The 21,814-nt window shown below is 53.2% G+C and overlaps 1 protein-coding gene across 5 annotated transcripts in view; it reads right to left on the bottom strand.

Moving 5' to 3' along the window:
• The window catches only part of HSPG2 (heparan sulfate proteoglycan 2), a 98,087-nt gene extending 85,555 nt beyond the window's left edge, over positions 1–12,532 (bottom strand). For all 5 annotated transcript variants that reach the window (XM_077150930.1, XM_077150932.1, XM_077150931.1 and 2 more), the window contains exon 1: positions 12,438–12,532. In XM_077150930.1, coding sequence (XP_077007045.1) covers positions 12,438–12,503 — 66 coding nt within the window. In that variant the 5' untranslated portion in view covers positions 12,504–12,532. The remainder of the gene's footprint in view (positions 1–12,437) is intronic.
• Between the last annotated feature and the right edge of the window lie 9,282 nt (positions 12,533–21,814).

Here is a 21,814-nt window from a genome sequence, read left to right as displayed (position 1 = left end):
CTCCACTCCCCAAATCCTCCAGCTGGTCTCCAGGGGCCACTGTTGCCCCGGTTACCCAACAGTAGTCTTCAACTTTCACTTTCTCCTAATAAAAAAAAATGGCAACATTAATATAATAATTGTTTTCATTCCCCAGGTATTAATTATGAGCTAAATTTACTTCCCACACCTTGGTTAACCGATACCTGTAAATAATAGTCCCTTGTTTCAGATGACATGCTCAGAAAGATTAAGTGACCTGCCCAAAGTCACACAGCCAGGAATTGATGGGATGAGTCCCGGAAGCCTAGCCCAGATGCTCCAAAGCCCTAACCACTGCTCCTCCTCCCACCTGCAGGAGGTTCTTTCGCCCTAGAAGAGGCTTGTTCCGTTTATTGTGGGGTCTAGTCACACGGCTGGCGCCACAGCATAAGGGACTATTATTATACCATAGCTCACATTTCACCTATGTCTGTCCCCAGGAACCCAGGCTGCCTGTCAATCTGTGACTCCAAGCTCTTGCTCCCCACACCCCCACCCCATGTACCCCAGGGCAAGGCTGCCACATTAAAGCAGGGAACACCCAGACCGTTGACATACCTCCAGTGCAACCAGTGGTTAAGGACTTGGGTGGAAGGGCCCCCTCCCCTGCTCTCCAGTAATCATTAACCAGGGCAGAGCCACGGTGGAGAGCTGAAGCAGGAACCCAGGCTGTGGCACCTGCCAGGACCCTCCCCAGTTGGGGCATCCTAAGGCCACCTTCCCACAGCTGGGACAGAGAGCCCCCTGGTACTAGAGACGGGTGGCTCTAACCACCTGGCCTCCACCTGGTGTCACAAGGACAGGTGGCCCAGCAGATGCCCAGAGGTATTTTCTGAGCACCTGGAATCTTCACTCTCAACCTTTCCTGCCTTGCTCTCCTCCCAACATTATGGAGACATCATCAGTGAGAAGGGCTGGACAGGGGACTGGACCTTTGGGCTTATGGGTTTTCCCAAAATTGGGGTGAGGGGAGGATAAAGTGGGGGTGTGTGAAAGCAAACACAAGACTCCCCAGGTTTATCTAGGACCAAGTACCAGAAGCAGCCTTAAAACGGGAAAAAGAAAATCACAAAATAATAGTTCTTAATAATCAACCTCCTACCCTGGATGTAGAAAAGCTATGTGGTATCTAATCTTCACCAGAACCCTGCAAAGTATTATCATTCCAAGCTGACAGATAAGGCTCAGTGAGGGTAAGCTTCCAACCCAATGTTACACAGCAATAAGCGACGGAGCTGGGACAGGACTCAGGGCTGTGCCTTCCGTCCAGGACACTGTCTCAAAGGTCAACCTGCACAATTAATGCTGGGGGACTAACAGGCCACACAGAGAAACCTCTGAGCTCTCTTCTGGGCGGCCTTGTAGCCCTTTGGCTCTGCAGTCTGAGCCCTGGTCTTTCTACATACAAAAATGTCCTGGGCTTGGCGCTCCTGAAGGCCAGAGAGCTTGCGAGGGAGATGTTGCTGATCTCCAAGCGTCAAGCAAAAGTGGCTCCTGGGGCTTCTAGCACCTGATAGGCCTTCTGGGAGACGGGAGGGGAGAAAAGGGGTGACCGAGGCCTGAGTGAGCTGGGGTTCTTGGAGCGTTGAAGGGAGGAGGTGGGACCCACACTCCTGCTTCCCAGGAGGCCACCATCTCCCAGCTGCTTAGAGAATTCCCCTCAATTACTCAGGTGAAACCTAGGTGAGGCCCAGGCAGGCTGAAAGCTTTGATCTTATCACACATTCCTTCCCCAGCATCCCAGTTCTCTCTCCCCATACCAGGGAGGGGGAGGGGGAAACCTGGCCGACTTAACCCATTCCTCCCATTTCCTAAAGCCAAAGTCCGGGCTTGAGCTCCCTTAGTCCTGCCCTGCTCCCCTCCCCCACCCCACCCCATGAAGATGGGGAGAGGAGGAAGGAGAGTAGAAAGCAGGAGCTCAGTGCCTTTAACTCATTCAATGCCACTGAACCCCAAACCTGAGCTCTGCGGTCAGCTTCCATCTCTCCTAAATTAAAACAACCAGACTCAGTACAAACAGCCCTTGCTATTTTTTACATCCATGAGCTCATCTGAGACTCACAATAAAACCAGTCTGCTTTGCTCTCTACCTGGGTGGGTCCACTCCGCCAGGGACATGGCCTGGAAGGAGCTGTCTCCTTGGCTCCCCTCTTCCCACAAACTAATTGCTGAGGGAAACACACTGTGCAGTGACTATTACAACTAATGGACAAAGCCACAAAGCCTAAAGATATCTCCGGGTTATCTTTTTTGTGGCCCTGAAAGAAAACCTGTTCTGCAGGCCTCAGTCTCTTCCTTTTATGCAGCCTCCTTCTTCCTCCCTGTCCCCGGTCTTAAATTGACTAGTCCACCACGGAGTTTGTCATCCCCATCAGACCCTGAGCTCCTTCATGCCAGGGCTGGTGTTCACACCCAACACAGGGTATGAATTGAGCTGGCACTCAATGCATTCAGAATATGTTTGCTGAATGAATGTATGAATGATCTCATTTTGCATCTGGAGAAAACCGACCTCAGAGAAGTTAAAGGACTTGCCCTGGACCACATAGTTAAGAGGAGAATATGAATGGCATGGCTCTCAGTCCAGTGCTCATATGCTAAAGGGACGTTTGCAGGGCCCCTGGAAGTTAGCTCAGCAGCAGGCACACAAAGGTGAAAGTGTGAGCAGACCACTACAGAGGTCATCCCAGGACCACACGGGAGGACAGGACAGACCTTAAGGTGATCTAGGGGAGCAGAGAGCAATCTCCATCTGTTTTCCTAGCTCAGGGCCTGGCACTTGATAAAGGTGGGCAGGTGGCATCAATGAAGGAAGATATGTGACTGGTAATATAGCGGGCTCAAGGTGGATACCGCTCTATGCCCACCCCAAAGAATGGCATGTAATCAGCTGTTGAACGGAAGCGAGCAATTCTCTCCAATAATTCAGAATCCCTTCCCTCTCACTGGCAAGTGGCCAAAGAGCAAAAAAGGAACCCATTCTGTTGATGGGAAAGGTAAGGCCCAAGGTCAGCAGTTGGTTAGCACTCAAGTGGAGGCCCAAGCCTTGACCTCTTGCCTCCTTGGTATGGCCAGGTATGGGGGGGTGGAGGGTGGCGGGATGGATGTCATCTCAGCTACGTTGGGGATTTCCTTGCATTCTTTCCCCAGTGTTAATGATTCCAGCAGCTGGCAAGGGCCTTCCTGCTCACACACCAGACAACAATGTGGATAAGACGAGAGGAATCCAGAGACAATGGGGACAATTCCTTGACCTCGGCCCCTGAACACCTCCCCCCTCCACAAGCAAACCCTCCTTACTCTTTAAGCCCCACTTCCTTTAAAAAGCCTTTCCAGGTAACTCAAGCCAAATTGATCTTTTCCTTCCCTGACAATCTGTTATTGTCTGGATTTTGAGTTGTGCGGGTATTTATGATTCATGGGTCCTGCCTCCCCCACAAGAGCCAACCCTTCCAAACAGGAAGGACCATGGCTCGAATTTCTTCCAAGACCAGTAGAGCTGGATTTGGCTCCCACCTGCCTTTGCATCCAGCTGTGTGATCTAGGGAAAGGCACTGCTCTCTTCTGAACTGTGTCCCATCTGGAAATGGAGGCATATTCCCAACCTCTCAGGAAAGTTGGTAATGCAGATAAAAAAAAATTAGCACCATGTCTGGCACATAGTAGGTTCTCAGGCAATGTTAGCAGAATGAATGAATAAATGGATGGCTGGATGGCTGGACGGATTCTTGAATTTCACTGCACAGGGACGTTTAAATGACAGTTTGGGAATCGCATGTGAATTCTACCCCTCAGTTGGGCCATGTGCTTCTATATCCAGGTGGGCACGGGGTGGGCTCAGAGAAGACCCTGTTCAGTTAAAACTCACTGCACTCCCACAGGGCAAAACCTGCAGGAACCATAGGGAGCCTGAGACCTGCCCAAGAGGGTTCCAGGTTCCTAAAGTTCTCAGTCCCAGGGAAAGCCATATCCATCTCCCTGGGAGACACTATCACTAGTTGGAAAGGAAACCAAGGGGCAAAAGGCACCCAAGTCTGAGAACCAGGAACTGCCACAGGCCCATGTGGCAGATAAGCAGCTTGCTGTAACCCTCTGCCAAAGCCAGCCCACGAGCACCTTCTCCAGGTAGCCTGCCATGACTTCACCAGCCCTCCCAGGTCATCCTCTCTCTGGATCCAACGGCCTAGGCCCACTAGGGAAGGAACAATTTTGGAGTCAGATAACCTCAGTTTCCCTCCCAGCTGTGCAGTATACTGGATGGGTAATTTGGGCTGGCCATTCTCCTTTGCTGTGCCTCAGATCCCCCCTCTGTAAAATGGAGATAGTAATGCCAACGTCACAAGACCGTGTCAGACACTGCATGAGATAATGCCCAAAAAGACTCCAGTGCTTGGCTCGAGAGATGGGGGCGGTTTTGATCAGGAGATGGTGTGAGCACTTGCTGAGCACTGGCTGCTGACCTGCCTGACTGAGGAAAGTGGGAGGGGACCCTGGAGGTCCTGGGGCAGAAAAGAGCCTGGTCTGTCCTCAGGAAGCGCCTAGGTCTCCGATCTTCTGGCCCAAGGGTCACAGGAAGTCAAAGGCGGGGGAGGGGGGGAACTGCTAGAGTGATTTAGAGGCCACGAGGGCCAGGATTTATGAGGCCAGAATTTCAATCCAGCCAGCCCAGTGAGGAATCCAAGAGAGGCATGATCCCAGTTCCCAGCTATTTGAAAGTTGGAAACGCCAAACAAGGAGAGGGATGAGTCAGCTGGGGTGAGGAGGGGAGGCCAGGACCAAAGCTGGCTCCTTAGGGGAGAGGCATGGGGAGGCAGGAAAGGGAGAGCCGGGGGAAGGGACCCCGAGGTGGGCTAGGAAGAGGCCAGAGACAGCTGGGAATTCCTAGCTCCACCCCAGGAGAAGCATCTGTGGGGTCACTTGGGGCTACCTCTGAAGTTCTCCCCCTGCTCAATCCAAGGCTACACTCCCTCTCCTCCCTCCCCCACCCCCAGTCTCCAACAGGAACAGGGGAGAGATAGGGAAAGAATGCCAAATGTCAAAAATAAAACACCTGCTATGACCCTAGTGGGGAATGGGCATGGGACAGAGTGAGAGGGATGCGTGGTCTCTTTCTTTTTGGTCCTGCTGTTTCTCCGAGAGCCTGTGGGTGCCACATGAGTGCAGGGTAGCCCCACCAGCCCGGCAAACTTGGACCTGCAACAGGGTTTTCCCTGGGCAAGGCCTTGCCACCTCCAGTGTGGGCCCAAGGGAGGATGGGGCTGGGATGGGGCCTTAGGAAGCCCCCCTTCCTCTCCTCTGCTCCCCTTAAGATGCATGAACAGCCTCTCTGCACTCATGGGAATCACTTGGCCACACCTCTCATTGCTCAGAACCCACCAACTGCACACATCTGGGAAGGGGACAATGCTTCCAGGCTCCAGCCTTTCCCAGACCACACCCTGGGGTGTGCCCCCCTCCTTCTCCTCCTCCAGGAAGAAGCGGAGCAGGGTGGAAGAGTGGACTCTGTCCTGCAGCTGTGGCCTTCAGCGGGGGGAGGGGAGCTGTGACGGATCAGATGTAGTTACATCAAGGTTTCCAAACTGTGAAAAAGGGAGCAGGGAAGATACCTTTACTTGGGCGTTCATTCAACAAGCATTTGCTGAGCAACAGTGGGAAGCCAGGCCAGGCACTGGGAGCCCAGAGTCAATACCACACTGGCCCTGCCTCAGCAGGAACAGGACTAACAAGGCAGCTACTGATAATCCAACACCTATCACAGCCCAGGCACTGAGCAAGGTGCATGCACTTGGCCACCTCATAATCCCCTTTTCACAGTGAACCTGAGGCTCAGAGAGATAAAGCAACTTTCCTAAGGTCACACAGCCCACTGGAGCCAAACCAACATTTGAAGTCAGGGCCCTCCGAGCTCATATCTTTTACTTGACCACACTGCCTAGGGAAATGGACTCTGAGTCCAGTTAGAAAGCAGACAAATGGAAGACAGGAGATTAGGCATCAAAGCTTGTCCCACTTGTTGGCTGTGCAATAGTCGGAAAGGACAGCTCCCGTGAGACCAGGGGCCAAAGAGTCCCTCCCCAATCCTCATCAAGGAGCCTTGGCCTTCTTGGCCCGCTGGTTTCCTAGAGGCCATTGATTATTCACTGGACAAATATTCACAGCGCACCTACTATCTGCCAAGTACAAAAGAAACGAGTCAGCAAAACTAAGCCCCTGTTCTCATGGGGCTTCCATTCTAGCTGGGAGGAAGACAGCCTGTTCCAAACAACACAGAAATATGTAAGCATGAGCACAGGCCGTGGGTTTCTGACAGACCAGTGTTTGTAGCTCTATAAATGTCCACTCAGCAAGTTCCACCCCCTACCCTGGCACAGGCCAGTGTAGAGGCCCCAGCATGGGTGGGGGGAGGGCTGCTGGCTGAAGAAGGTCCGGGGCTTCAACAACCTTGGCTCCCAACTCTACGCCTGCCATTCTGACCTTCCTGTCTGCTCCTCCTCGAGTTTTCCAATCTCCGTGGAAGCTCCATCCTTCTGGATGCTCAACCCAGAAGTCAAGGAGGTATGTCTGAGTCCCTCTTTCTGTCCCACCCAATCCATCAGGAAATCCAACGGGCCTGAACTGCAAAATATATTAGAGATCCCAACACTTCTCCCCACCTCCATCTCTGATCAGAGCCCTCATCTGCTAGGCCTGGATGATGACCTCCTTGCTTGTGTGCCCTTGACCCCATGTTCTCTTCGCCACACAGCAGCTACAGTGAGACTGTTAAAGGTTGGGCCCTTTCAACAACTTAACTCACTAGAATCAAATGCAAAGTCCTATCCAAGGCCAAGGCTCTGTCTGATCTACCCTGACCCAACCCCAGCCACATCCTCCACCATGCTCCCCCTTACTCAGGCTGCTCCAGCCACAGTGGCCTCCTTGCTTTTCTGCAAACAGACCAAGCACACCCCCACCTCAGGGCCTTTGCACTGGCTGTTCCCTCTACCTGGAACAGCCTTTCCCTAGACATCTGCAGGGTTCACACCAACACTTACTTCAGCTCTCCTTCCGTCCAAATGTTATTAGAGGCTTTTCTTGACCCCTCCATCCCACTTCATTATTCTCCATCCTCTTCCCTGCTTTATTTCTTCTTCCTAGTACTTATCACTACATGACAAATTATATTTATTGCCTGTCTTCCTGCCCTAGATATAACGCAAACTCCTTAAGCAGAGGAAATGGGACTTTTTTGCTCTCTGTTGTAACCTCGGCAGCTAGCACAGGGTCAGATACTCAGGAGCTGCTTGACAAATACTTGTTAAATGAATTTTAAGTTGAACACAACACAACTGTAGGGGACTTAAGTTTACAGAATACAGTTTACAGAATCACACAGATCATTTATTCATTCAGCACATACTGCAAGCTTCTGTGCACAAGGCAATTCCCTAAAATCCAGAGCAACAGCGAAACAGGGCACCTTCCTCTATACCTAGGACAAGACTCTGGTCAGCAGTGGGGAGCTGGTGCAAAGGGCATCCCAGGGGTGCCACGGCTGCCCCAGGGAGGCTCTGAGGCCCTGAGACCTGGCCCAGACCAGAGCGTGGAGAGGAGGGAAGGGTGGGTTCTGGGAAGGCCAAGATGTGAAGGCCCCACATTCCCAGCCTCAAAGAGCCGCCTTGTTTGCAGGGCTTTCATGCTGCTGCCCCCGGCCCAGCCACCCCCCCCCACCCCGGGAGTGGTGAGCCACTCCCCTCTCAAGGCCGCTATTGACACGGTCCCGCAAACCCGAGTTCCACGCATACTTCTGGGTTTCAGTCAGCCAGCTCTGGGCGGTGGGGCGCCGGCCGGCCCCAGCCAGGCCCTGGGAGCAGGAGGGGGTGGCAGGACCAAAGAGGCCAAGACCTGGGTTGTAGCCACATTCCAGCAGGGCCGGGACCCTCAGCCCAGCCTCCTGGTAGGAGGAAGACCGGGGGGTGGGAGGGGGGAGAGGGGGGGTGCAGAGGGGACCCTGGAAGGAGGGGGTAGTGAGCTCAGCATCAGCAGATCCTTGGATGGCTGCTAGGAGATCAGGCCAGGCTCACTCCTCTCTTCCCCCAGCCTCACCCCTCACAGCGAGACTGTGCTGGGGAGGCTGGTAACAGGCCAGGCCGAGGAACTCACCCCGAGGGGCCTAGGGTCCAGAACCCACAAGTCTGGCCTCCAGGCAGCCTCTGAATCATCGGCCTCAGATCTTTCCAGTCTGGCCGGCCCCTCCAACCCTCCCTCCTGAGAGTACCCCCACCCCCACCCCTCCCCACCCAAGGCCAGCAGCCCTCATCCTAAACCTCGGAGCCCCCAGGGAACAGCCAGGGAAGACCAGTGAGGGCTCCTTACAGAGCAGGGCAGCTTGACCTTAGCTGGGCAGCTCCTTCTTCCCACAGCAGCACGGCAGGGCACAGGGCCCCTTGCTTCGTTAACTTAACTGTCTATAAAGATTCAGAAAATATTTGAGGGGGAAAGCAACAAACCTACAAATGAATGGGTAATCCCACAAATGACTGCCTAAGAGTTCGTGCCTCTCCAGGAAGCCCAAGGATGCCTGGGACACCCATCTTTGTGCCCGTCCCTGTAGCCCGTTCCTGGATTCCCTGCCCGAGGCAGCCCCTATGTTACCTGGGATCTGAGTTCTCACTCTTATCAACATCAGTGACAGCAGCTTACCTCCATTGACAGCCCGCTCCAAGCAAGATCCTAATCTGGCTTCAAAACTGAGCCTGCGGCACCACTGACCACATGCGAATGCAAGTAACTGGGCAAATTACCTAAGTTCTCTGTGTCTCAATTTCCTAAGTGTACAGAATGGGGACCATACAAATAGCTACAGCTTCATACAGCCAATAAATATATTTATTGAGCACTTACTACGGGCCAGGAATTAGGGATACAGCAATGAACAAGAACAGATAAGGCCCTGCTTTCATGGAGCTTAAAAGGGGGCGGGGGGATAACAAGCAAGTAAACAGATACATGTCAGAGAGTGACAAGAAGGAAAACAAAGCAGCATAAGGGGAGAGAGAGTGATGCTCAGAGGAGTCAATGAGGCAGCGGGTCATGTAGATATTTGGGGGACAAGCATTCCAGGCAGAAGGAACAGCTCGTGCAAAGGCCCTAAGGTGGAACTGGTTCAAGAAACAAAAGATCAGTGTGGCTGGAGCAAAATGATCAGTGGGGAAACTGGCCCGAGGCGCGATCTGGGCGGGAGGTGGGGAAGGGGGCTCCCGCAGGCCCTGTGGACACATAAAGTCAGGGGGTTGGGTCTGATTCTGAGCAACGTGGGGAGCACATGAGGTTCTACAGAACCTGCAGAACGATGAGGTTCATGTGAGGATTCACGGAGAAGCTTGGTACCTGGCACGCTGTGGCTACTGGATAAATGTGATTTCCCATATTTCTTTGTCAGTATCTGATCCCTGAACCCTAAACCTCCTTCCCCACCATCCTGTTCACACAGCTGAACCCAGTCACCTGCCACCCTCCTTCCACCCCCTTTTGGGGCAGGCCTCAGACCCACAGGTCACAACTTGCCTGTGCTCAGAGTGAGAACAGGCCCAGGCCAAGCCAGGCAGGGGCTATGACTCCCCAAACACGGGGAGCTCGGCTAAAAGATGTGGAGAGGGAGGGGGCTCTATCTCTGCCCCTTCCAGCCTCTGCCTCCCTCTGTGGACTGGACTCTGGGAATCCCCAAGACACGCTCAGAAGTGGGACCAGTGGCAGATCTGGAGCAAGGGGGGGGGGGGGGGCAACGGCTTGTGTAGGGGGGAGGACTAGGGCAGCCAGCTATGTGGAGGGGAGGGCTGAGATAATAACGCCTGGAGGGGCAGCCAGGAAGGGGAGGGTCCTCCAGTTCCTGTCCACAGCCTCCCCAATTAGGAGCCCTGGCCCAGGCAGGAAACAGGTATCTCACGGACTTCCCTCCTTAGTCCTGGAAAATACTGTAATCACAGTGGCCCCTCAAGATTCCTGTCTCCTGGCAGGGCTGGCCCCAAGAAAGGAAGGGCTAAGGCCCCAGCCGGAAGAAAAGGGGTCAGCAGGCCAAGGCAGGCCCTGAGTCACTGAGGCCAATGGCCCTCTCCCCCAGCAACCCTCCCCATCTCCTCTGACTTGGAATCACTCCCACACTTAATCACAGACCACCATTTCCTGCAGTCCTGCCTCCTGCCCCCAGTGAGGTCCTGAGCTCCCTAAGGACCACCCGACCCTCTTCTCGCGTCCTACCCTCCCCCACTCACCCCTGGCTGCTGGCCGTGAACTGAACTGGAGGACTGCAGCAGACAAAGAGAAGCCTGAGGCCTGCAGCACAGGAATAGGAACTCGATCTTATTTAAGATTTATTTAAGACTCACCCCCACTTTACAGATGAGGAAACTGAGGCCCAGAGAGAGAGACTTGCCTCAGGTGACATGGTTGGTAAATGGCAGAGTGGGGATACCAACTCAGGTCTCTTAGACTCCAGAGGCCGAGCTCTTCCCAGTCCAGCACCAGCAGCCCAGGGCGGGAGAAAGTGCCTCCTGCAGTGTGGAACCAAGGAGGGTCTGTAATCCCACAGGATGGGAGCTGCCTACGTACCTCCCTCACCTCCCACCCCTGTCTGAATTATGGCCCGCAAACCTGTGAGTTCTGGGAAAGCACAGACCAGGGCCTGTCCTTGCTCACCGGCACAAGTCCAGCCCCTAGCACGGTGCCTGGTGCGCAGTAGGTACCTGGCAAACATCTGCCAAATGAATGAACGACTGTATTTCCATGGCGTGTCTGGAATGTGGCTCAATGAATATTTGTTGAATGAACAAGTGACTACGATGATGGGCTAAAGTCTGGGAATTTCTGGGGGAATTCCTAAGGCATACAGCAAACAGCACCCCCCACCCTACCCCCACTCCCTACGCCCACCCTCATAAAGCCCATTCCACCAGGAGTCTCTCATTGGGGGCAGAGTGCCAGGGAAAAGTCGGGATAGGAGGAAGGGAGGGCTGCTAAGGACATTCCGCGTGCTTGGTGGGTTGAGGGCACGTCGGGGACCTTGGTTAAAAGTGAAAATCAGCGTTGGGAGCTGCAAGTTCAGATCCAGAGTGGGAAGCAACTGGATGGAAGCTGCAGGACCGACTTGTCAGGTGTGAGGCTGAGACAGAGGATTAAGGTGGCTGCCCAGATGGGGAGTAGGGGAGGAGAGGTGCTGAGTGAGTGGGGCAAGGAGGGTGAGGGGCTTGGGGGCTTAAAGAGGGACTCTGCAGGGCAGAGGTGAAAGGGAGCCAGCAAGGCAAGGACAGGGAGTGAATGGTGGGGATCGCCTCAGTCACTAAGTGAACACTGACCTGGTTAGAAAAGTTCCTTTCTTGGCTTTGAGAACAGCAGGGTAGCAGCAGGGCCCACCCAGGACCACCTCAAAGGTTGGGGAAAGCTCTGTGGCTCACCATGAAGGACAGGCCCAGATCCCCAGTTGTGTCCCCACCCACAGTTGCCACCAGCTCCCTGTCCACTGACCCCACCCCACCCTCCTGGAGTTCACTCAGGTCCCTGGGCCTCTCCAGGCCACGTGCCTTTTAGGCAGGCCTTGGGATTCCTGGTTACAAGAATCCTTTGCCTCCAAATGAGCCAATCCAAGCTCTAGCAGGGGCCTGGGCCATAGAGACAGGCCTCCCTCTGCACGTGGCAGATCTGGAAAGAGCAAAGCTGGGAAAACTCAGATCCACGAGTGCACAACAGGCCCCCAATAGGCACCTTCACAGGCATTCCATCCGATTCTCCCAACCACCCCACGGCTCTGTGCTCTGAGGCTACGCGCCCTGAGTTCTGTCTACACGGGAGACAGGCAGGGCTGGCTTCAGAGAAGTTAACTAGCTTGCCTGAAGTCACACAGATATTCAGCGAAGGCAGTGATTCAATTCCTGGGCTTATGACTAGTAGTTCTGTTCTAAAATGTAGGTAAACTGCTTCTGCCCTGTTACAAGCTCTCCAAGGAGACAGTCGGCTGTAAAGTTCCATTGAGGACTGATAGGGTCCCCATTGCCATTGAGAGTCCCTTCTGCCAAGTCGGCACAGAAAAGGGTGTCCCGGTTTTGCCAAGTTCCCACCCTGCTGTAAGTTTCTCCGCCTGGTCCCCAGGAATGGCAGACCAGGCCATGCCCGGCGCCAAACAGAGACTCGGCAACGTGGCCGGGCCACCCACGGGCTCCCACGCGGGCCAGCCCTAGCCCCACAGAGGGTCCCCCGAGTACCCCCCGGGTGAGCCCCATGGTACAGGGTGGCGCCGGCATGAGTTGGCTAGGGGTCCCTAGCGGGCGCCGCCGTCCCAGGCTGAAATCCCGGCCGCGCAGTCTAGGGCGGCCCGGCCAAGTTGGCGGGCGCGGCGATCCGGGCCAGGACCCCACCCCGCCGGCCCCTCCGCCCCGCGCACTCACCGCGAGCAGCCGCCCGTGCAGTAGAAGCAGCACCAGCAGCCGCGCGCCCGCCGCCTGCAGCCCCATGGCCCGGCCGGCCCGGCTCACTCGCTCGCTCAGCGCCCGCCCGCCCGCAGCGGCCCGCTCGCTGGCCTGCTGGGTCCCGGACGGCGAGGCCCGCGCCCCATCGCCCCCGCTCCGCCCTCGCCCCGCCCCCGAGGCCAGCCGGCCCGCCCCCGCAGCGCCAGACCCCGCCCACTCCCCCCGCCCGCGAACGCCAGGCCCCGCCCCCGGACCGCCGGCTCCGATCGCTCCAGCGGGCTGCTCAGCCCACTGGGCCTTTGTCTGGGCCCCCAGCCCCCTCCCGGTGGGCCCCGGCCCAGCCCGGCTCCCCGCCAAACCCGGCCTGGAGTATGGAATGGGACGGGGTCGGAAACCCAGGGGGCCAGGGCCCTGCGCGCGGGAGCCCTCCGCCCTCCCCGCGCACGCTCCTCCCGCGTGTTCACGCGCTGTTCTCTCAGCTCCGCCACACGTGCCACGCGGCCCCGCTTTTCAGACTTGTAAAGCAGCTCTCGAACCCTTTCATACTCCGCAGTGTGGGATTCCACACACACAACTTTCCTGACCCTCCACAACTCCTCGTGCGCATGCACACACAACACTCGCGAGCTCGTTCACCCACACTCTTTGCCAACTTTGACTCCCAACACTTTCACACTCACAACTGGCAGGCACCAACGTGCTCCTACTCAACCCGTGAACTCTTCACGCGCCTTCGCTCCCTGCATTCAGCTCGTGTATATGTGAGCAGTCTTCACAACTTTCACAGATCCGAGAGTCGGCTCTACAGATGACAGGGCAGACGCTACTTTCACACACAGCCACACATTCGGATTCACATTTTTTACACATAGACTCACGTAAATCCCAACAAGACACGAATCTTAAGGTCATATTTTCACGCACAACTTCCTCACAGGCGCTCAGTTCACACACAGTCCCACATAATTTTTCACTTCCTTATCAGCTTGTATTGTTTATGTTTCCTTGCACACAAATCACAGCCCCTTACAGTGGGCACTCAGGGCTCTCTGGCCTGCATTCCTATCCACCCCCTACCCCCACCTCCAGCACCGTTTTCTACATAAATCATTCACAGACCAACTTTGATTCACATAAATCACACTCCCAGAGCCAGAGACACACCACACACAACACCCAGGCGCAGACAAACGGACCCGCCAGAGCCCCAGTGCAGATGCTTGAGTGTAAATCACAGCCCCAGATGATCCACCTCTGTCTGACACAGACCCCAGGCAGCACACACCACCCAGCCACGGGCCCCTCTGCCCCTCCACCGCCTGCACTCAGGTCTTCTTTGCAGCCTGAAAATTTCCAGGGCAGCCTCGGGCTGATGGGTGGAGAGAAAACTGGTGTGCGTGTGTGTAGATCTCCTGAAGCTTTGAGGAAAACCTTTTGAGTAATGAGAGAGGGAGGAGAATAAAAACTGAAGTTTCCATTGTTTCCTCTGAGAGTTGCTAGGTTCCAGCGACTCAGGGCTGGGTTTGCAGCCAGGAGTGAGGTGAGCTGTGGACAGAAGGAAATGCCCAGCTAACTAGGCGGCTCCGGAAGGTCTGTTCTCTGTGATAAGAGTCTGTGGGCTCCCTGGCACCTGGGGGATTGAGAAAAACACTGGTATCCGGACCCCCAACCCAGCCAGATGCCGCATCTACAAAATACTAGGTTTTTTCCTCTCCCCTGTGGGGCACGTTGCTGAGGGACCAGATCTGAGCACTGGCTGGTCTTTGGCCAACTCGCTGACCCTAACCTAACTTCAGGCTGACTAAAGCCCGTCTCTGCTCCAGACAGAGAGACAGGGGTGGACAGAGGAGGGAGACCCAGTCTTGCCCCGCAGTGAGCCCCTGACCTGTTGGGGGGAAGGATTTAGTCCTTGTCCTCATGGGACTCTCTGATGGAGAATCTGGGCTCCACCACCTACCGGCTGCACAATGTTGACCAAATTATCCAACCTCTCTCTGTTCACTTTCTGCATCCAGAAAATGAGAATAATGCTAATACCTTCCTCAGAATATCGTTATGTGAATTAGAATGAACTTACATATATAACAGTTCTAGGAGCACGTGGTAAGCACTAAATAAGTGGTAGCCATTTCACTTATTACTATTTTGGGGTGCGCTCCCAACCTGAAGAAGGAAGCACAGCCGTGTCCTCAGGGAGCTCTAGCCTAATGGGGGAGCAGCTTCTGCACCCACTGTGTTGCTCCCAGCTGGGGACAAGACACAGCTCCCACCCCAAGGGTCTCCGGTCTGATGTGGGAGTGTGGCCTTGCCCTTGGGAACTCCCTGTCTGATGAGGAAGACTTCAAAGCTCCGCTGACTTCAGAGCTGGCAGGTGGCCAGCCCTGGTGGCGGAATTTTCCCAAGGCCTCCCCTGTCCGTTGGAGGGTCAGTATCTGTGACAAATCTCATTTCATGAGCTGCCTCAGTGCCTGATCCTCACCTTGGGCCCTCTGAGTCCTAAAGCTTTGGCTTCTTGGATGATTTGCTCATGAGAAAAGGGAAAAAGCAGAACAAGGAATCCTTTGTAGATGTTTGGTCAAGATTAAACCAGAGCTATAAGTCTTACTAAGAAACAGTTCAGGCTGGCTGGGGACTAGATGGAGCTGGGCTGACGTGGAGGGCAGGAAAATATGCCCCATCTAGAAAGTCTTCCAGAATAACTCCACCCCACCCATGGGAATTGGTCATCCACCTATTTATTTTGCATCCTCTCCCTCCCTACTGAGGGATTTGGCCAGGCCTGTTTAATTTTGCAGTTCTTGATATCTTTAGTAAATGCTCTCAAGTTGCTTTATCTAGGGCCTGGCTATCTCCTCATATGGCTTGGAACAGGAGCAGAAGCAGGGCCATCTGGATTTTGCTGAGCCTCAGGAGGCGCCTATAATCACCCTGTGCTCATAGTTTAGGGTACTTGTCACACCCTTTGGGAGAGAAACAACTCAAGCTCACACAAGATCCCCTAAGTAAAGAAAGACTACAAGAATTTAGGCAGACAGAAACAGCCAAACAAATGGCTTGTAAGAAACAGGAGCTGGGGGTGGGGGTGGGTGGGTAGGGGAAGCTTCTGGAACTAGCAGTATAGGTTTGTGGCTCCCCTGCTGTCACCCCCAAATTGAGAGGACTCACTTCTCATTCCCACTTCAAGACTTTTCTCTACTTCAGAGCTTCTGCTCTCTCATCTTACTAGCGTTTCTTTCATTCACTCGTTCAGGGCTGCCGTGGAGGGTCGGGCAGGTTGTTCACTGAACAAGGATGCACAGCCCAGTGAACCAGTAGGAGCTACGATGTGTCCTGCTGTAGGGCTTCGACTGCCCAGAGGAGTTGCCTTTTGCTATCATGCATAAAGGCGCTGTATAGACTAACTGTGGCTCTGCATTCACTCAGTAATCAAAGTTAGCACCTCCTGTGCACAAGGAGTTTCAAGGCCAGTGAGGGGAAATAGATACTGGCAAGGTAAGGTTATGTCCTCAGGTGGGAATGTGGAACAGGAAACTGATGTAAAAAGGAGTTGGGATGGAGGGGAGGAAACAAGGAGAAAGGGCTGCAGAAGAGGAGGTAGAGAGGAGAGGAGACAGTTTTAAGCAGACAATAAAAATTCCCGTGGAAGGGGATGCCCATGAGACCCAGCAAACTCCAGCCCTACCCACCTTTCCAGTCATACCCTTCCCACCACATGGTCTTTGCACATGCTGCTCCTTCTCCTCCAGTGCTCATCCCACCCAACATCCACCCTGCCTTCACCCCACTCTTCCTATGGATCCAGCTCAGCATCAGGTCCTCCGAGATGCCTTTCCTGATCTGCCAGACTGAGTCACGTCCCCAGCTGTACTTTCCCACAGGCCTCTGTGCTTTCATTGCTTAACATTTTTGATAAATGTAATGATTGGAAGGAAGATCATTTGCTATGATGAGGCAAGATGAAGGCAGGGAGAGCATCTGTCTTGTTTCTGTCTTGATCCCAGCTCTATCCCTCTTGTGCACTTATCAGTCAGATAAGTTTTACTTGACAGGTCGAGTGGGTCGAGCGTGGCTTAAGGCATAAATGTTCCTCTTCTGGTTTGTATTGCAGGCAAAGATAACCCTCCCTCACTGTCTGATCTTCAAATCTCATCTCACCACCACTGCAGCCCTGAGTAACAATCGAATGTATTTTACTACCCCTCCCCCCTTCCAGATGAGGAAGCAGAGGCTGAGGGGGTAAAGTGACTGCTTAAGTCACACAGCCACTAAGTGGTGGAGCCAGGATTCACGTCCACGTCTGCCTGAGTGTAGAGCCCCATTCTTAACCACATCCCGGCTTGTTCTCACTTCTTCCCGTTCCTCTCAGCCTCTGAAGTCGGCTGAAAATGGCTTTGGATTTGGCCCCTCTACCCCCTCCTGATATCTCCCAACTATGCCTCATCACCAGCCATTGCTTTTCTGCTGAGCTCCTGCCTTGGATCCCAGGTCCAACCTAAGGTTCCCACATTGTGCCTCATGGGTCACCTGCCCTCCAAGAAGCTCTCTGGAAGAGGGGTTCCCTGGTCAAAGCCGTTTGGGAACCCTGCACGCTTTCCCACCCTCTGGCCATCTGAAGGAACAGCAGGCGCCGGAAAGTTTCTGAGCAGGCCTCCTGTAAAATTGCCCATCCAACTCTGTTTAATCTAACATTCCTCAACATATTTGAGAACAGAATCCACTTGTTTTGACAGAAAAACCTTCTGACATCTCACAGGATTGGTGTTTCTCATAGCACACTTTGTGAATATCGCCCCGGAGCCTGGCTCCTGAGTTGTCCATAAATGGGCTCCATCATTTGCATGTGTGGCTCATGTCCCCCACCCCTCCGCTGCCCTCCAGCTGGGCCCCCTCTGCACCCACACATTCCCGCCCACACACCCCTGCTCCAGCCACAGAAGGCCTCTGCACAGACGTGTAGTTGGAGCTCCACACACGTTCACTTTCCCTCCCTTTGTTGATATGCGCACATGAATCTTACCTCATTGTGATCCGTGTATACGTATAACTTCATGTCTTGCTTTTCGCACCACTTTTTTTTTTTTCACAAATTCAGCTCTATGTGTCAGTAAAGACTTGAGCTACTCAAAAATGGGTCTGTGGACCCATGCCAGGCGCCATACTGTTTATTACCAGACTGAGGCGAGATAAGGAACTTGCTCCAGAGTGTAAATCAACTGTGCCACTAAGCATTCTGTTTCGTCCAGCTGACATTTTCCCCCGCTAGCAATACTTGCTCCATATTGGAAGCAGTGCGTGGATTTACATTCCCATGCAAGCTTTTCATTGCAGATGCTAACTGTTAATAATCTGAGGATCGGCTGCTCTGAATAGCACTGATAATTGACTTTGCACATCATATTTCTACTAATTACTTGCTATTGTATCTCATCTGCATGCCATAGTTCACTGACCCTGTCCTATCTGTTGGCTACCTGGGCTGTTTCCAGGTATTTATTATTAATAAAGCACCATGTATGGATACGTGTGATTGTTTTTAAGGATCACAAATCTAAGACCAAAGAGGTGGCGTGGCCTCTGCAGGGTCACAAGTGGCAGAGGCAGGCCTCCCCCCAGACCTCCTGACCCCCAGCCGCCTGTTCCTTCCTCCGGCCTGTACTGCCCTTCCCCAGGCAGATTTTCCATCCCTTTCATGATTCTCTTTGCTCGGCTCTGAGCCTTCTGCAATTTCCCCACATGTTGTCTTTTGGAATGTCCTGTGCCTTCTCCCTCGAGTTCCCGGCTTTGTTCAATTGTTCACGAGAAATTCCTGCCCTGCTGGGAGGGGCCCAGGAGGTGGTGAAAGAGTTTGCCAAAAATGGGGCACCAACTCTGGCACAGCCCATGTCTGAGGTGCTTTGCCCTTCGTGCAGATTTCAACTCAAAAGGGAACAGTGTGGATGCAAGGCAGCGTGGGCGAGGGAGGGAGGGCAGAGGGGAAACGACACCGCTCCTAGTTTTTTATATCCTATATAGACCAGGCAGGGTTTGGAGTGGAGCAAGTTTCAGGAAAAGCAAGGGTCCTTAGCGTATGCACCTTGGTTATACTCAAAGCTGCATTTATTTTCTAGGATCATAGAATACTGATATCAGATGGCCACACTAGATTTTTTATTACTGTGAAGGAAATTGTTTACTATCATACCTCTATACCCAATAATGCAGAGATTGTTGGATTGGGTGATTGGACCTCAAGGAACCCTAAAGGGAATTTTCCTCTTTTGTTTACCATTTACTGCAGAGAGTATTCCAGGTTCACACCGCCCTGTTCAGAACACGTGCCGAAGAGCAGCCCAAACCATCATCCCTGCTTTGTCTAATTTACTGCATATTTTGGAGGTCAAGATTTGTTCCTTTTTCTCTTGGAATCCATTCAATAAATACCAAGAAAGAAACCATACTTTAGACGGAAAGAATATTCGTTGAGGGTCAGAGCCCTGGGTGGGAATGCCAGCTCTTCTTCTTGCCAGCCGAGGGAGCTTGGGCAAATCACTTTCTCTCGCTGGGCCTCAGTTTCCCCCTCCATAAAAGGAAGTGCAAAAACTTCACCTTGTGGGGTGAAGAGGATTGAGAGCATCCGTTTCAGGACTTGGCAGGGCACCTGGCAGGGTGTGCGCTTGATAAACAATGACGACTTCTCCAGGCGCGAAGCACTTTCCTTGACCACCCACTGCCGTGGGGACACCTAGGCCACTTCTGTACACAAGGTAGACAGTGCAGCAGGTTGTGGCATTGTTCTGCAGCCCACACGCTGCTTCCTGTTTATATGGAACCTGCCGATGCCCCACTTGAACCGTGGACGTGGAGGACTTCCTTTGGCCTCAGCATAGCCACTCAGAACAGAGGATCTTCTACAACTAACAGGCTTATTTTCTCTGGACTGAGGCTGAGCCATTTGTGGAGGGGATCGTGGGTATGAGCACTCATCCTCACCTGCCGTTGGACCAAGTGTGGAGAGCATGGCCCTGTAGGGAACAGTCCAATCCCTAACCAACGGGCAAGCCTCATATAAGCACCTACTGCAGATAATAGCACTTTCCTTAAAAGGTTGATGCGAGGATTAAATGAGTTAAAACATACAAAGCACGGCAAACCAATGCCAGACACGAGCTTAATAAATTTGGGCTGTCATCATCATCATCATTATTACTCATTGACATCTATTGTGCACAAAACACTATAATCATCCTGAGGATAATGGTAGTTACCATTGCTGAGCAACTATTGGGCACAAAGCCCTGTCATCAGCATGAATGTGATAATTGAGCCCCTATTGTGAGCCCAAACTGGGCTAGCTACTGGAGACCTCAAAGGCAGTGTGCTAGGAAAGGTCTTAGCCTCTCAGTGGGGGAAACTGTACCATTTTGGAGGTGAGCATGTGAAGGAAAGTCAGAGACCATTTGTCGGCTTCAGAGCCAGGCAAACACAGAATGAAACAGAAAGAGAATGGCTTTGAGTGGCCAAAGGATTTGGGAGTCAGGCATACTCAACTCTCTCTCTTGGGCTGAGCTAAGCTGGACTCTAACAAGCTGAATTGCTGTGAATGTTCCCTTAGGGAATAGGTCGCTGATGGGGAGAAGACCCACAGACTAAGGCCAAAGGATTCTCCCAGGGGAGACAGGGGCTGCAAGAGACAGAGAAGGGAGTGTGCTGCACTGCTGAACTCTGGACCCAGGGAGGCTCTCCCTTGTCCTCCAGTGGAAATGGGGAGGGGGCGGATTACAATGGGCCAGGGATTCAATGCCTTTGTCCCTCCTCCGCCATGGCATGCTACCCCATGGTGATCTGATGGTGGGGCTATTCAGACTTGCTGCCTTCACGGCATGGCCATAGAACTATTCCACAACAGGCTACTACCTCCGAACACTGTAGAACATTGTGGGCTTCCAGGTTTTGCATTATTTCAAGGTCAGCCCTGTTCTATACACTGGCTCCTCTGAGCTCTTATCGGCCTTCACATCGCTGGGGAGATGGGAGAGCTTTGGCAATAAGAGACTGGGTCAGAAGTTCATAGCCACATAGAAATGAGTCTGAAGGCCCAAAACAGCCCCTGGCCAGCCTGAGGGGATGGCTTAGGACTCAGGGGGCCTGAGTTCTTGGGTAGGGGACTCTCAGTTAAGCTCTAGCCTGGCCTGGGACCAGGATGAGAGAGTCAGAAATAGTCAAGTCTAGAGGGCCTTAGAGATCATGGAAGCCACGCTCTGCATGTTACAGATGGCCGGAAGAGGGGAGTACTGTGTCCAGGGTCTCAGGGCATGCCAATGGCAGAGCTAGGCTGGAATCTCAGTATCCAGAGTCCCTCTGGGCAGGATGCTGGATGGCTGGGTGACCTGTGGGATTTTCTTCTAGCACCCAAATCTGTTGTGGCCCCTTGGTGGCCCAGGGAACACTTTCTCAGACATTCTGGAGAGATGTTCAGGGTAGTGAGAAAAAGGAACCATCTCATTCTGACCTCTGCAGCCCTCCCCTGCCCCAAAGAGAGCCATTCTCTTCAGCAATCTCCCAGGAAAAGCCCTCCCTCGAACTGCCACTATCCCTGGTCGCCTCTTACCAACACCTCTCCCACCAGATCATCAGCAAGTGATGCTTTCTTCTTGCCTATGCAATTCCATGCTCCATCCCCAATAAACTAGGTGGAGTCTTAGCCCTCATTTGCTACATAGGTTTTCCTTATGCCTACCCTAGACCTGGTCATTAAAGTCACATACCTTTAAAAGAGGAAATATATATAAAACACTTACAACAGTGCCTGGCACCTAGTAAGGGCTCTAAGTGGATTTGCTATTATTAGTATTATCATCATTACTTCTATCTTTCTGCTCCTGAAGGCTGTGCTAAAATCACCAACAACGCTGAACAGAGAGGAGTACGAGTGGGGATCGGGTATGGACAGCAGCTCTACTTCCTCAAAGGGGGGAGACTGAGGCCAAGGGAGACCAGGAAACTCGCCAGTGGCCCATCCAAGATATAAACCAAAGATTCCACACCGAACCTTTGAGCTTCACATTTCGCATACTAATATGTTTGTGCAACCCAGAGTGCTGTGACATTTTTGAATTGTCTGCTAACATAAAAATCTGAATTCCTAGCTCCTCTTGATAAGGCAACAACCCCTCTGAGAGCCGGGTAATGGCTGCTGTCATTAGACCAGCTGTTCCCTCCCCACCTGGCCACAGCCTCCCACCCCCCCAATTCTTACTTTACCCAATTCACTCATTTGACTTTTACCTGCCTGGTCCCATAGACCCTTGAGTTCGTAACGCCCAATCTAAGTGGCCTTTTTCCCCACAACAGAGCCTTGGAAGGAGCATTTTGCCACA

This window comes from Tamandua tetradactyla, chromosome 2 (genome assembly GCF_023851605.1).
Source record: "Tamandua tetradactyla isolate mTamTet1 chromosome 2, mTamTet1.pri, whole genome shotgun sequence".
NCBI lineage: Eukaryota > Metazoa > Chordata > Mammalia > Pilosa > Myrmecophagidae > Tamandua > Tamandua tetradactyla.
This window is presented reverse-complemented; position numbering and strand designations above follow the sequence as displayed.